Source organism: Solenopsis invicta, chromosome 5 (assembly GCF_016802725.1).
Source record: "Solenopsis invicta isolate M01_SB chromosome 5, UNIL_Sinv_3.0, whole genome shotgun sequence".
In the NCBI taxonomy this organism is placed as follows: domain Eukaryota; kingdom Metazoa; phylum Arthropoda; class Insecta; order Hymenoptera; family Formicidae; genus Solenopsis; species Solenopsis invicta.
In genome coordinates, this window is record NC_052668.1 from 22,504,336 (window position 1) to 22,521,528 (window position 17,193).

Below are 17,193 nucleotides of genomic sequence, written 5' to 3' on the forward strand. Positions count from 1 at the left end.
CGCAAACGAAGGATCATGTATGGTGTAAAAGTTTCTTTCATGCGCGCGCAGAAGAGAATTTGGTTCGTTGGTTCGTTTCTAAGCAAGATATTCGACAAGATATCCAAGGATATTCTACAACATCGCTCTTGTTTCACGTTGGAAACCCAGTTCACCGCGAGAAATTTCGTGTATCTCATGCACGTTCATAATTATTGCAGCAAAATTTGGCCAATGTTTGCGAAACAATGTTCTCATTATCTTTTAAGTTGAGCAAAGGATAGGTGCTAAAAGATGTAAGGATTACAAGACCTTTCCGTACCATCATATTTTAATAATCTGTCTAGTAATCTGTCATATTTTATTTTCTGTATTCGCAATATAAGAAGATAAAAAAAAAGAATAATTTAGAAATTTCCTAAAAATAGAAGAAAAAATATCTACGTAAAAGTTTCTCTATTTTCGTATTTTCGTCTTGTAAGTACATGTTATTTAAAATACATATAGATTTTTGGCAGATTCGGTAAATACTTATAATTAGATATATAAGCAGCATGTCGGAAATGATAATTAAAGTGACTTTTATATTATATAAATCACAGAAGAAGCGAAGAGACATACTGTCGTATTGGTTTTTTTGATTTTAACGATACACTCTAATCCCCTAAAAGCTTACCATTCCTCGTTTCCCTTCTAAGTGGCTTCGCGAAAAATGAACTGCGAATGACGAAGCAACGTCAGAGATATCCCTTTCCGCTCCGAATTTCACCGGTATCCCCTTTTCCGACGGATGTTTTATAGATTCATCACGGTTCATGAGAAGGGACTAATAAAAAAAAAAAACCGTCGTTATTCTCGTTGGTTGCGTCGTCACCAATTATTCTCACATTCTAAACATCAATTTATTGTAATGAAGATTAATCGAAGGAAAGGGAAGGAATAGCGGAAAAACCTACTTGACACATGTTATGAAAAATTAATTAATTTACGAGTTACAATATTGTTAATTCAAGTGTAATTTCGTTGAGTAGCTTAGATAAAATAAGATCAAATGAAACAAAGAGAGAGAATGTTTTCTAATTATTTAAAAAAGTATGTAAACATAGTGATATTATGTTTAAAAAACTATTCTAATTTAATTTTCCAAAGTAAAGCAAAGAATATACGTTGCAAAAACACGACAGTGTTTTGTACTTATTCGAGAGGGTGAATTCAGAAGCCTCATTAAAGTTAGCTTCTCTCTAGGACGATTGGTAGAAAACTTCGTTAAACTATCTCATTCTTGCCGACGATCAAACCTCGTTTTACCATCCACGTCGGACAATGGATGAAAATTGCGATTTAACTTCATTGCGAGCAGCGCCCATAACGCTATTGCGCTTCCGACCACGTGCCGGCGCATAATGCACGCGTGCCGGGATAATACTTGGCCAAAGACGCCTTCTGATTAAGGATATGCCGACGCGTTGCGCTAACGGGCGTATTGTCGCTTCGTCGTAATCACGTTATCGTCAGGGTTAAAAGAACTAGTGCTTTGAAAAGAACAAAATTCTCGGCACATTCTGTAGTGATTCGATTATGTTGTATAAATAAAAACCATTAACTCTGAACTCGACGCATTCGACGAAGTAGCACCAGAACGTATGAAAAGTGTAAAATAAATGCGATAAATTTTAGATACGTGTGACGAGGATAAAAAAAATGTTATTCTTTCTTTTAATACTATTTAATACCATTTAGTTTTTTTTGTCTGCGACATAAAGTAATGAGATACATCACTTTATTATATTGCACTAGAAACTTTTTGCAAAATTTTAAGCATTATTTTAATTAACTTTCTCTCTTTCGTTGTAATTTCGTGTACGTGCTATTAGTTTTAATTACAACTTCAACTTTTTAACCTTACCTTTATATGCTTGATTTCTATGCCTGTTAATTATATGTATGTAAAAAGTATATATATTAAAAACTCGTAGTGCAGAGAAACATATTAAATCTGTTACTATTCATGCACGTGAGAAAATATGCTTTGAAAAACTTAATATATAATACAACCGAAATGTGTGATAGAATGCAGACTGCTATACACTGTATGCTAAATTGAACAGCACCATTGTTTTTGTCAGCATTATATTTACTTTTCAGCAGCGACTAAATCAGACTAGTGAAGAATGTTTGCGTAATAATTTTTCACGCGACAACTGCAGCTTTCGTTTACCGATCGTGACAATACAAAAATTATTCAAACTGTTGAAAATAACGGGGAATATTGAAAAGAAAAATTTAAATATCGCTACCTTTCACACGCATTATGATATTAGAAAGAGGCACGTCGATATCGGTAATCGATATTTTCGCTAATTGCACCTTTTTAAAATTCCATATAATTTATTCCACGAAACATTTGTGCAAAATATAGAATTGGATTTGTTAAATTTATGGAATGTTTTAATGATGAAAAAAATCAGTTATTTCAGAATATTATTTCGAATTAATGATAGAATTTCTTGACGAATGCGAAATGTGTACCTCTCAAATCTTCATTCTCTACGTAAATACTAAAATTCTCAACCCATTATTACTGGAATCTTCTTTACGCTCCTGAAATTCGTCGGGACGCGAAGAATGTTTCGAATGCTCGACTCGCGCGAAATCATTATCATTCCAACCAGGTGCAGGCTCATTCGCGCATTCAAGAGGCTCGAAGTATCCCCGTGGCAGGGGGCGACACGAGTCTATAAAATCCCATAAACATCCCCGAAGAGCGCTATAGGGGCGGTCGCCACTGAAAGGAATAAAATATCGCTTTCTGCGGCAATTTTACGGCAATTTTCCGACTCGCTGGAAACCGCGTCGAACGCATCGAGAACCAGGTGTTCGTCGACTCTGACACTCGCGCCCGGAGGACTCGCGCTACTGGTCGGATCCTTCCGAATCATCGAGGACCGACGATTAATAGCAGTTTCGATGATATTCTGGTGGCTTCCAACAAAAACGGATACGACGCGATGTAGACAACGCGTGCGCCACGTAAACGACCAATGGTCCGTGTGATTATATTCTGTTCCAGGACCTCTTGTCACTCTTTTTCCCTGTCCCTTTTTTCTTTCTCTCTTTAGTATCCTATTCGTCGGACCGGGATGCATCTTCGTTTCTCGCAAGGCTCGTGATTCATTGCAGAATTATGCTAATGGAGGATACTTAGTAAACTCGTTAACATAAACCGGGTGTGCATCGCGTTTAACGTAACCGCTGCCGAGTCTCTATTATTATATGAAAATGATTGTAATAATGTTAGTTGCGTAATGTAATTAGCAGGACGTTATTATTTTATCATCGTACTAGTTGTTACACAATAATATTTGGTAGTGCGTCAATTATCCGTGAATTTATTATCGCGCGTTTTCTGCGCCCCCGGGGAATTCAATATCGGGTTATCAACGCTCGGCTTTAAGTTGCCGAGGGAAACACGGTGTTATTTTGAGCTGTGGTGTAAAATAGCAGCGTACCTGAATTCGTTAGTTGGGCATTCGACGCGTTGTCATAGAGTTACCTACATATTTTGCGCAATATTGCAGATCCTGCCCCATATAGCTTGCAAAGTGAATATCGTGAATCGTTAATCTCAGTTTTAGCAAAATAGCTGGTAATCCTAAACGCGTTATTAAAGTTATTTTCCACTATATTTCCAGTATATTTTACAGATTTTTAAAGCATGTGCATTTCCAAAATGTCGGCAATTATTACAAAATTTACATTTTTCTTTTACGTGGAAGATTCCAAATTAAAATATAAATTTTGTACTCTATAGATAAAATATAATAAAGTAAAACACGAGATCCGTTCCCGTTTCATCAAGAGGATTTTTTTTTTTTTTATTCCTTTCGCAGTTATTCACGCTGAATAATTTCCTGGCGATATAATCGTATGCATCACAAATGTGTATACATACCCTAATGCAACATTTTCTGTTTTTGGTATTTTAACAAAATATTCGAAAGACAAAAACACATTTTAAATAGGCCTATATTATTTATATAATATATAATACTTCCATTAGCGGAATTTCTGCTAACTCTCTGAAGCGAGTAAAAATCAGAATCGCTGATTCGATTACTTTGGCGGTCCGCATTATCCTAATCGGTGAATGCTCTCGCGCGAAATGGTATTAGCATATAAATTCGTTCGTTCCGTTATTCTTGAAAAAGAGATGCGCTTAGCTGCTCTTTCATCCGCGTCGACGTATCTTTCAAACCTCTTAGCGTTTGACGAACCAGTCATTACATCTCATGATACTCTCACCGTGGATCTTGCTACGGGCCGATCGTTGCCGATTCACATTGCTCGACAAACCGTGCAGTAACTATAAATTTTCAAAGGAATATCGAGAAGAGAGCAAAACTGACTACTGCTTTCACATGGAATCCTCGGCGCGTGTCAAAACATAAAATGCCCAAATTCTAAAGAGTAGAGAAGGAGAAAACTAAAATTACGAATATAAAATGGAAAAAAGGATAGAGGATTTTTTATTTCACAAGAAAATGTTAAAATAAATTGAGAAAAAAAAGGTAAAAAGTAGGTATAATAAATAATCGTGTACAGTTTAAAACGTAAATAAAATAAAATAAAAAAGTGATAAAAATATATTACAAAAATGCAAGATATATGACTAAAAAAAGTAAGATACATGAATAAAAGAAAAAAGAAACAGAGAATAAGAGGGAGACTCTTAAGATTGAGAAAATAGAGAAGAATGGAAGAAAGAAAATATGAATGAATCAGCAAAATAGGTCAGAAGGGAGGAAGGGAAAGAAGGCGTCCCTCCTGCACGTGGAATAAAACACGCGTAACACGGGTGAAATTACCGAATGATCCATGCTAGGATGATCCTATCACCGCGGGACCGATCATTGTTGTCGACAATACAGCGCGAAACAATATTGTAACGTCGCCAACAAAAGGCCACTGATGCTCTTTCGTTTTTAAACCAAATAAATCTTTATAATGCATCTCGCGTTCGATGTGAACGATTAATTGCAGGCATACATGGAGATCGGAAAGCATTGGTTCATGATCAGATTCATCAGGTTTTGTCGGCATTTAAATGAATTAAACAGATCGAATGGAATTTTGTTTTCTTTTTCCGTTATTTCTAGAAATGCAACTACCAGAGAAATTTTGTAATTAAATAATATTATCACAATGATCCGTATTCTGAAATCGCTTTATCGATAAAAGCGTCTTTACGGTTACTACATGTAATAAGTACTACTTGTAAACTGTATGCTTAAAAGCGCTTTTATCGATAAAAGTGAGTTGAGAATGGGCCATTATCTTTAAAGATTGAATGGTTGCTCTGCAGAAAATGAAAGTAATGCAATTCTCTTGTCTAAAATCATTTCAAGGTTTCGACTGGAACGAAGATATTAGGACCAAGTTTCCTCATTAGAGAAACTACAAGTTTCTGATCGCTAACATTTAATTAATAGTCCCAAAAATCTTAAGTCCCGAAATTGTTACCAATTTTTACTCAACATACTAGATTAAGAATTTTGATAGATTTTTATATCGCACAAAAATTTACAAGATCAAAAAGAAATATTGGAGAAAAAAATTTATTTCTCTCTGTGAATTTCTTCAAATAAAAGTTCTCAGAGGAAAAAAAGAAAAGAAAAAGAGGAAATTAGTAGGAAAAAGTAAATACTAACAAAGGGCGACTCAGATCCTTCAGAAAATGACATCGAATTTCTGGAACAGTTAATTTCTTCCGTAACGCATGAAAGTTATCGAGCTAAGAAGAAACTTTCGACCTCTGTAGAAACTTCGAAATTGCTATATATCCTTTTGGAATCCGTGGTGTATTCAACGAATCCGATACGAATAGTTATTCTGAAGGAAACTTCTTACGTGACTTTCATCACTAAGGAATTAAAAAAAGAGAGAGAAAAAAATGAATTTATCGTTCTTCAAAAATATTTCGTTATATTAAAAGAACCGATGGCAGTATATAATTTTAACGAAATTTTAATAAAACTGATCTTCGCAAAGGCATAAAAAGGTTTCTATACTTTGTATATGTATAATGGATTAAATAATTACATCAAAAGACAAGACCGCTATACTAACTCGACTGAAAATATCCCTTCGCTCGTCAATCTAATCTCTTCGAAAAACAAACGTCCTGAAAATTCTACTTTTCCGAAAAGGGTTAAGTGTCCCTTTGCTACGGTGCATCGACGCAAAAAGCAAATTGTCGCAGCTGATCAGTGCGCAGTGTCTTTTGTGAGGCGGATCGGCAATGTGGCGGGGGTGGATACGGTGGCTTAGCGCTATATAGGATTTTTGCGAGTCTTCGCCCTTTCGACTATAGACGAATTATTTGCCCGACGTGGCAGCAATAGGAAATATCCGAAATCGTATTTGCCATTCCCATGATCATATCCATCGGCGCCGCTTTTTTTCTCTCTTTTCCCTTTCACAGATGACCAACGACGTAGGTTGTTCGACTCGAATGGGATGCTCCTTTGTGAGCTCGTATTCCGAGCGAAGAATGCACGTTTTTTTCCGCCGGGTGAAATGAGCCGAAGTCTAATTTCCGAAGCTCTACCTCAGAGATCGAGGGTGGCGGTGGAGGGCAGGGGGTTGATACTATCGACGTATCGGTGAAAGGAGTAAAGACTCCGAAGGAGCAGCGAGTTTGTCGAGGACATCAATCTGTCGAGTGTCCCCGTGTGTACATATCGGAAAAGAAAACCTGATTCCATCTTCCATGATCTTCGATCAAGATCGATGTTTTGGAGGGAGATGTCGAAAGGCCTGGATTAAAATAGATCACGTACATGGTAGCGTAAGGGTTATTGTCGACTATTTTCATGTTATACGCTTTATCGCGTTTATCTCGTAGAATCCTCCGTTTTTTATGGCACTCGATCTTCCTTTTCTGCCAACAGACGTTGGCATAAAGAGTAGGTTAACAACTATCAGTGCATAAAATCTTTCGCGGCAATCTGATGTAAAGTTTGAACACAAATTGTGATGTTATACTAGAGTCAGTGAAGCGAACACATTATTCTGTCAAACAAATTCAAAGTTAAGATAGATGACTGTAAATTATTCTATAAATCTTAAAAATAATAAAAAAAATTTTTTATCACATTACACTTGAGTTGTTTATTAAGAAACATTAGCATTAAATGTGAATGATTTATCATTCCCTTATCATTAGTAAAAGTACATTAATCAAATGTTACAGCGTCAAGATTAAAAAAAAAAAAAAAAAACTAAATAAATCTTCTCAAGTTATAAAAATGCAAATTTCGTGTCGTTACTATAGTTATAGGAAAAATTCGATTTGTCAAGCCGAGAGATTTGCGGATGACTTTTATTCGATTAGACGCGAATATGAAAAGTTCGCGGCGGATTCTCTCACTATGTACGACAGTTCGCCGGCAGAACTTTCACAGCTCCAATCCGCAGCGACCGATTGAAAAACGGCGACGTAAATATCCGAGTTGTTGGCTAAGAGTGACGTGAGTTTTGTCAGGTTCGTATACGTACGGAATAATGTATGTACCACAAGAAAGACAAAATGAAATTTACTTCAGACTGTAATGGAAGTAACCCATATCTTTCGCCTGAGTCATAGTATTTTATTATGTGTTCGAGGGTAGAATATTTCTTTAGGGTAAAACTTTCTTCGGAAATCGCATAAGAATTTCTAAACGCGAAACGTGTGTGGAAATTACACAGTCTGATATATAATCCAATATATTCGTTCTATTACACATGCGGAAAAAGATGAAAGATATTTTATGGAAATGGTTATAGTTTTAAGTGTTAAATGGCGATATACGATCCCGTCGAAATAAAAGTACTTTTCCGAGAAAGAGTGCGCGATCAAGTATCCACGCCGTAAAAGAGACAAGTCAGATGCTGATATGAGAAAACGAGAGGAAGTTGAAAATATAAGGGAAGGCGAGAAGTGTTGAAATGCGATTTGCAGAAGTTGAGGATGGAAGTTCTCCCTTCCGGCTCGTTAAGCCGTCAGTTCCAGACATCTACAGCCAAAGTTTACGTTTGGTTTTTGAGAAAAATATGACGCCCGTGTAATCTGTTTGCCGACATTTATGTAAGTCTCGGAGTGCGTCAAAAGGTTAATGCCCAAGCACTTATCGTCGAGGCGCATCGCGAGAAAGTCTTTTCGACTCTTAGCTTTATTTCGCGATTTTCTGGATGGAGTACCGAGGTATGTTTTCAAATATTTAGCTTGCAGTCTCGAGCATTTCGCTGATATTTCGCAAGACTTGCCAGCGGCGATATTGCTTCGCAGCAGGATACTTTGAAAGTTTCACAACGAGAAATAAGTCCGCCCGGCTAAGCCAAATCGTATATGTATACCGCAGCGATTATCCCGGTATTCCAGAGAGATTTTCAATTCGTCTTCAGATTCCATATCTTGAACCGATTTCCGCGTCAATCGAGCATAAAGTAACATAACGTATTAGACGGATGTTATTAAAAATTGACACGTTTACGATTGCGATGTTATCTGCGCATGTTGCGTTCTTACCACAAATGAAACAGTAAGCAGATTCTATAGTGACCACGATAAACGATTATTACCCGAGTTTCCCGATACAGTTCGCTTTGATTCAATTAGCTCTAAACATCGATCGATACTGGATTTGGCGTCGAGACCATCTCGTGCTAAAATCTAATGGAAAATCACCTTTCCATATTCGTAATGTAGAGTTTCCATAATACAAAAAAAACTTAATAGAAATGATTTTCTTTTCAAGATCACACACATAAGGAAATATCAATTTTACTACTAAGAAAAACAATTACTTAAATTTTTCTTTCAATAAGTAACAATTATCTTTAATAGAGAATACTTTTTTAATAATGATCTTAAAACATATTCATTAAAAATTTGAGAAAAACTCATCATATGCTAAAGAAAATATTTATAAAATTGTATTGAAGAAAAATTAAAACATAATAAAGGAAATTAAATTTTTGTTTAAACTTAAAATTCTTAATTCAAGTAAAATGACTAAGATTCAGAATATTTATTTATATTTTAAATAAATTTGATGCTTATGATAAATTGACAATAGATTTAAGAATACATGAACTTGTGAAATATTTAAAGTATTATTAATTAAAAATTTATTTAATTCAAGTAATTTGTAGCATATATTTTTCTGTAAACATACAAAAGTTTATTTTAAGTAAATATTGTTTGTTACAAGTAAATAATAAGTGTATTTTAAAACTGTTCTCAAAAAAACATTTTTCATAAACATAAAAAGTTAAAATCACTTTTCTTAGCACAAAAATATATTTTTGCGTGCATGGTGTCTTTAGTCTGAAAGCACATCTTCCAAAAAAAAAACGCGTATTCACATATAGTGTCTTTGTCTCTTATTATACGCAAGTATTAAGTGAAATGTTAAAGATAAATTCCTTACAGAAACCTTAGAAAAATCCCTTATTTTCACAATCTTCAGAAGAATATTAAGAGACATTTTTACATAACAATAGTACAGATTTCAATTTTAAAACCGAGTGTACCACTAAAATTTCACACAATTATCATAACTCACTCTGAATAATAAACGATAAATATTTTATAAGAACTATATACATACAATATCGTTTATAAAATAATTAAAATCTCAAACTATACTATTATCACTCTGTGCTGCTGTGCTTCGCTATGGCTGTTACTGATTAAAAATTGCGACGCTTCAATGCCCTCGACACAAGTTTGAAGGTCTGCTCTCGAAACGGAAATTCTGGATGCTCATGGCCACAAAGATTGGACAACTATCGAGACTGTAAGAGGGTAGTCACGCCCCGGATAAAAGGGAGCGACCAATAGGACGACTCCAGGTAGAGGGTCGTGCACGAAATTAAAATATCCTTCCTACGTAATGACGCTACAGATACGCCGCTAAGGACGCACGTGAGTCCGCAGGACTAGTCCGAATCGTTCCCTTTACGAAGGGAAGGGTGGTCTAGACCCCTAGTCGAAGGGTTCCGCGGGTATCCCCTTGAAATCGCAGATCCGGCGGACATATGCTGAAGCTAGGGGGAGAGAAGCGTTATTGTATTATTCACGACTCTCGGCCCTGTAAGATAACGTTACCGTGATTTTTAATAGGCGGACGCAAAGATGTAAAAGTGCGGGGGGGAGTACCCCCTCGTGTATGCTTAGATAATGGGATTAGTCGTGTTGTTAGGAGGGTTTAAAATTGTGGCTATGTTTTCTCAACTTCACTGGCGCGCGCTAAATAATACGGTATATTATACGCCAATACCAAGACATTCAATCCTTAGAGATTATCACCTCTGTCGAGTTAGCAGGACCAAATGAGCAAAATCAAAAGGAACCTACAGAACTATTTAGTGATCATTTTGCGTTAATGTTGTACCATAAGAAATAATTTTGCATCCCATGACATTTAAAAGAAACTCATGGTGCTGCTAAACTAATATGAAGCTAACAAGAGTTCATCATCGATTAATACAGATTTCGTTATTTATTAATTTTTTTACAGTTCAAGTTAAATAACTCTGAAACTATCAATATTTAAATATTGCAGCAATTATTACTTATTTCTCTTCTAAAATATTTTATGAAAACGTATTATCATTGTACCATATTGCTCCAATTTTGTCCCAATCACGAAGCGATCATCGGGTCACGTTTCCCTGACATAACGAATACGTCGTCGCGCGCAATTAATTTTCGGATGCATCGACAGGTGCAGTCGGCATCGAGTCGTTCGTACAAGAATACACTCGCGCAATGACGAGGCCGAAACGCCGATCGTGAAAGTGGATATTCGAAACGGCGTTTCATGTTAAACACTAATTTTCCGCTTTGTGAGCGCATCACGGTTTCGTCTATTGCGCTACTCGCTCGATAAATTACAGGAACGGCTAATCAAGAAATTAGTCGCATATATGGAAGTCAAACGGTATTACCGAAACATTATTGCCTCCCTTTCCGTTGATACGCTTCGCTGTACCGCGCGATGGCGGATTTTCGGAGGGAATCTCAATAAATACAAATACGTTACGCACGGATGCAATATATTTCTATTTGAAATTCAGAAGTCTATGAATAATAATTTGATTTTCATTTGCGTGAATAAAAATCCAATAAATAACTGATAGAATCTATAGATAACTATTATAAGAATGTGCAGATACGAATTTTTTTGTTATGCACATTGTTTGCATTTGCAATTTATCATTTAACCATTTAAATTTCTTTCATAATTGTATTAAAATATATTAGAATTAATATTATAATAATAAAATTACCTGCAATTTTACTCTAGATTCATATTGAAATATTATTTTAGGAAGATAATTTAAAGATTGAATAAAATATACTACCGAGTTCTCTAAATACCTAAGACAAAACGTTTTCCAATGATTCTCGGCATTTGTTAGTCAGCAATTTGAAACCATTAAAGCTACTCGATAGATTTCGTATTCCGTAATGCTCTCGCCATCTTTCTCTCATTATTCCCGCAACACTTTTATTTCAGTTACAGGATTTCATCAACGTGATATACGTGGATGCAAATTTTCGTGAAGAGGAAGAAGAACGGAGTAGATAAAAAATAAGGCAGAGTCTCGGTTTCTAAGACAGATCCGAGATTTGGTTTGAGCTTCCCTGCTGAATATCGACTCGCGCGACGGGAAACGAATTTACGTTTCGCCCCTTCGGAGAGACTGCACCGACGGAAAGCGGCCTCGTTTGTGCACCGACGTCCGTCACACCAGCGTAATCTCACTCCTATGAAACTGATCTATCTACGTAATAGACGATGATAATGTCAAAATTTGTGACTCGTAAATCAAATGTTCAAAAAGAGAATCGAGGTTGATCACACACATTTTTTTTACCCGTACACCCTAGTTTAAACACGCTTTCTCATAATGTCCGAATACAAAGTGTCGCTACTTAATCGTTTGCTTACATAAATTACACAATTTTCATCTCTTTAAGAATCGTTTATCGGAATAAATTTTAGATACAAGGGGATTATTCAAAAACTCAAAATCTATTCTCTTATTCTTCTTCTAAAATATTTCTTATGCGCGTTAGCAGGTGAATGTTAGATTAGATATATGAATTCTATTACGTCATAACATCCAATTTTAATTTATTTCACAAAATTCACTCTGACGTCATTTCCCTAATTTCGCATGGCTGGAGACTACTAATGATGCTTCCCACAATCCGAAGTAGGTACCAACGTGCCTTCAGCCAACTCCTCCTACCAACTTATCTTGATTACCCGCGCACATTCTTCAGCACGTTCCAAAGAAGCCCAGTTGATATACGTTGACGAGTAGAAAAGGTGGAAAGGCGCACGGAACTATTTCACCCCTGTCCATCAGAAAGTGAAAAATCGCAGGATAAAAGGCTCTCTCTTTCTCAACTGTTTCCGTCGAAATTGGACTGTACGAATTCAGGTCATCGTTTAGATCTCCATTGAAACACGCGCTATAATGAGATCATTAATGATAATTATAGTAATCTCAAATAGTACTTTGCACGATAAAATGCCTTTCATGAAACATTTAATTATCATAAATCCGTACATGATTATCTCCATTTTCTTTATGATGATTCGAGATATTTAAAGCTGACCTCACAGAATTAAGAATATCCTTAAAGCTTTTTATTGACTTATTAGAGAAAGGAAGAGAAGATCTAATATCTGCATTAGCTCGTTTCCATCGATTTAAATCATACTTTGAGTTCATCGGTTGTACTCCGAAGCGGCAGACATAAAGTATGGCGGGGTCGGAGCGTCGATAATAATAGAAAGATGGGTAAAGAGGCCGTATAAAATTTCCGGCAATATTAGCCACCCGTCGAATTAGTGCTGCGAGAAAATGCCCTACTCACTGTCGTTCCCTAGGGAAGGCAGTTAGGGTGAACCCCGAACGGGGCACCCTCGTAAAAGGGCGGGGCCCCGTATGAAGTGGCCCCGGATCAAAAACCAACCCCTGGGTGGAGTTTGCACACCGTATATATAACAAGTCGGGGGTCCTCGAAATACAGAATTCGATGCACCTTCGTGCAGCTAAGATCCACGAGTCTACATTTCACTCGCGACTTCGTCTTGCAATTAAAAACATTGAAAGGTGCGAATCGATATATCGCGAGATAATTCGAAAAAGCAGAGGGAGATATCATTCTTCAAAGAAAATCCAAGATTTGAGGACGCAGTGGTTTCAAAGAATCGTTCTTCGAGAGAAAGATTTTGTATCGTTAAACTCTCAAAAACAGGAATTAAACGGAAAGTTAAGTGCGACGAGAAGTTCTCAATGATCGGGATGGATTATTTTGTGTCGCGTGTGATCTCCACGGCTTAAAGTTGAACGCAACTTGAACAGTTGTGTTAATCTTCCGAAGGCATCTACAACGAAACGAAAATGTCTCGAAGCTTCCTAGTGGACTCTTTGATCGGCAACAACTCGCCGCCCTCATATCCGCTACCATATTATGGGAATCTACCTAATTACATGTTCAATTTCTTTAATGTTGGTTTGGGCTACCAACCGATCAGGCCAGTGCCCAGACCACCCACCATGCCCGTGCCAATCAGCCCACCGGCACTGGGTGTTTTGCCGATTCCTAGACAGAGTCCTCCGTCACCTTTAAATATCTCGACGAGCAGACTACCAGGTAAATATGTGACTAATAATTAACTAATAAATTCATGACAATCATTTATTAATGATTCGCAAACGTATAATAATTGTTTTCATTATAAACACGCGATATGCTCGTTAGCAATTAACATAGTGACCCTAAAATCGTATTTAGTATCTCATATTTCACAAAATATATTATATATTTTTCTTTAAATAATATAATGTATAATTGTAATAAACTATATAATATATAATAAATATATATTATAATTTTAAATTATATATTAATTATATAGGACATAAAAGAGAGAGAAAAAGAGTTCAATTATATAATTAAAATTAGTACAGATATTTTTAAATATTAATTCATTTTTATAAGATTTCTGAAAAATGATTTTAACGTAAAATATGAATTTTTATGATATCTTTTCAATCTCACTAGAAACATATCACGTAGAAGCGAGCATTGATCTATCGAATTTCTCGTATCGCAATAACTATCTTTCACAGCAACGCCATTAACCCTTGACCTTTTTCCTCAGACGTTTCAACGCCCAGCGAGTCTCCGTCCCGTAACAGCACCCCGACGCCTCCGCCAAAATCCCCGAGCTCCATTAGCAACAGTTCAAAGCGCATCCGGACCGCGTTCACCAGTACTCAGCTGTTAGAATTGGAGCGCGAGTTTGCCTCGAACATGTACCTATCGCGACTACGCCGAATCGAGATCGCGACCAATCTGCGGCTATCGGAGAAACAGGTGAAGATCTGGTTTCAGAACCGCCGAGTAAAATATAAGAAAGAGGATCTGCCGTCTGGCCAGAGCCAGAAATGCTGCTGCCTACGGACCTGCGGTAAACGAAAGGATAGCTGCGGAGAGGAATCGCCCAGCCGAAAGTGTGATCAAGACGAGGACGAGAAAAGATCCGTCAAGAGCGAGAGTGACGATGGCAAATCTGGTCGCGGACTCGCCGTAACTGAGCGCTTCGAGCGATCGATCGCGAACGAAGACGTCGGCCCCGAGGAGAAGTTTGACTTCTCGAGAATAAACTCCGTGCAGGAGGATCAGGCAGTCGGATACGAAGCGCGAGATCTCTCTCGAGGTTGCAAGAGGAGTCTGACGGAGACAAGCGAAGAGAACGACAAGAGGAGGAAGGTGGAGACAGTGGTAGATTATCAAACTCCGAATCCGGAGGCGATTACTACAACTCCAGTATTCAGAAGTATAGCATGTACGAAACATACCGTCGAGAGAATCGTTAACTTGTAGAAATTCCAAAGTCTGTACATAAATTCTCGGAGCTTCTAATGTAATGCAAAGTTGAAACTCTCACGATACCTTGGCAAACACATAAATTGAATATATAAATGAATAGATAAGCACTTTGAGAAAAGAACCGAGACAACGAAACTATATCAGAATGTGCTCAATAATTGTGAATATTGTAAATATATTTCGTAAGATTGTATTATAGATATATTTTTGTATGATTTATGTAGAAAACTGAAATTGTATATTTTTAATATAAATTTAATTCAAATAAATAATTAGAGATTATTAAATCCCCTCAATCAAATCTTAATTCCTTAAAGCAAATGTAATATGTTCATATATTTTATCCATCAGATACATTATTCTCGGAAAATATGAATTTTTAAATAATTACACAACAAAATTTTGACTTTATGTAAAAATTTTATAAAATACTTCCTTATTTTGTTTTGTTTAATGCAAAAACAATAAAAAAAATTATACTTTAAATAATAAAAAGCTAAATAATTTTTTATTGCTATCAAATAATTTAAATTATATTATAATTAAAATAATTTTATATAAATTGTAAAATCATTTTCAATTAGATATAAGTATATTTATTATCAAGGTAATAGTAATTATGTTAATTACTATAACATAATATAAATATTTTATTAAAATATAATTTTAAAAATATTTATAAAAAAGACATTTGTTATATGATAATTTAAAAAATAGCAAACGTGATAGAAACACAAAATATTCTTCTCAATATATCTCAATATAAATATATGTCATATATCTTAAACATATATAAATTACATTGTTAAATACATATATGCATGCAATTAATAAAAAAAAACTCAATAAATTTTATTGTCTTGTTATGCCATTACGTAAGAATTTATTTTATTTCACATATGTACGTATAATATAACACATGTCGTATATATGTGCTCAAAATCGATTCAAACGACAAATAAAAAGTTACGAATCAGAAAGTTTACACTGATTACCAAAACACAGTTTCTGTCATACAAAGCTTCCGAATAATGTATCAAATGTTCATCATAAAGAAGTGTCTCTGACACATGTCACCACTTTCAATAGCGTAACGCGCGCCGGTACGTAATTTTCCAGTCAAACGATTGGTTAGAAAGAGTACAACTCAACAAGAGTGCAACGCGGTCACTCAAAGGGCCCGTTTGCTATTGTCGGTGGAAAACCGGTCGTGTTGCTCTAAATCTCGAAAATTTGTCAGGAGGGCCTTCCCACTTTAGGTTAAATTTAAGGTAAAACGTAGTTAATGGTGCTAAGGAGCTGTGCGACAATGCGCCGAGATCTCTCGCACTCTTCAAGTCTCGAGCCCGGGGCCGACAATGGCACACTTGTGTTGCCATTCGCGAGGCCCGACGAAACGTGAAAACCAGCCGGCTGCCCTTTTTTTTCAGTGCCCGAACGCGACAACGCCGTGCCCCATTCACGGTAGCCGAGAAGTCCCCGTGGTCGCGTAGATTCAGTTCATTCATCCGTTTGGAGGATCAATAACGCGGAGGAGGAAGGAGGAACCGATCGCGCAGACTGAATGACGACGAAAAGTCAGAATCGAAAAATCGCGCTTGCACGATCCGCCTTTCTGCCTTTCGTCCCGCACAATGGCGGCCGGTGCTTTTCAATTGGACGATCGTTCGGAATGAGTCTAAAGAACGTTTAAGGAATGTGGACTCGTCGACAATTTCTCGCCTCTTAAAAGCGGTAGCGGGCGCATTCGGTTATGGCAGTTTAAAGTCCGAAGCGTGAATGCGAATACAAGTGATGTATGGAGAGTGCCTCTTAAATCCCGACGACTTTTCTAATCTTTTCTACCTGAGACGGCGCGGCGGTTGCTTCTGAGTTACGATGCTTTTAATCAATTGACAGATTATATATAGACAGAATATGATGGTAAATAAAAAAGAAAAAAAGATTCGGAAAAAAAAACGATTTTTACACCCACGCGTTTAATGAATAGTCATATAGATAAATCCGGTGGCGCTGTTTGCCACGTTTCATCCTTCAATTGAATTTAACGTTTTGTTCATTTGCGGCGGCATCGAGCTAAATGAACGTGTGACGTTCAATCGCAATTCAATTTCTCTCGCGTGTTCACATCTCGAATTCAATCGGATCATCGGCAATGATAATGATATATACATAGATGAAGCCGCCCCTTTGTACGCCAATTCGGCATTCGCGTGTGTTAGATCCCGTATACCAGATCGCGATGTGCC

The 17,193-nt window shown here is 36.6% G+C and overlaps 1 protein-coding gene and 1 long non-coding RNA gene across 2 annotated transcripts in view; one reads left to right on the plus strand and one right to left on the minus strand.

Moving 5' to 3' along the window:
- Positions 1 to 368: 368 nt before the first annotated feature.
- LOC120357704 overlaps positions 369 to 17,193 on the minus strand; it is a 67,079-nt gene continuing 50,254 nt past the window's right edge. The window contains exon 4 of the long non-coding RNA XR_005574710.1: positions 369 to 805. This is a non-coding gene — a long non-coding RNA (uncharacterized LOC120357704). The remainder of the gene's footprint in view (positions 806 to 17,193) is intronic.
- LOC105195353 (GS homeobox 1) lies at positions 13,104 to 15,179 on the plus strand. The gene is made up of 2 exons (XM_011160729.2): positions 13,104 to 13,702; positions 14,214 to 15,179. The coding sequence occupies exons 1-2, from the start codon at positions 13,450 to 13,452 to the stop codon at positions 14,936 to 14,938; spliced, it is 978 nt and encodes a 325-aa protein (XP_011159031.1). The 5' UTR covers positions 13,104 to 13,449; the 3' UTR covers positions 14,939 to 15,179.

Bases quoted from the DNA above. Each gene is read 5' to 3' on its own strand.
- LOC105195353 (XM_011160729.2), top strand. From the start codon at position 13,450: ATGTCTCGAAGCTTCCTAGTGGACTCTTTGATCGGCAACAACTCGCCG. The intron at 13,703-14,213 runs GTAAATATGTGA...CTTTTTCCTCAG, and splicing joins CTCGACGAGCAGACTACCAG to ACGTTTCAACGCCCAGCGAG.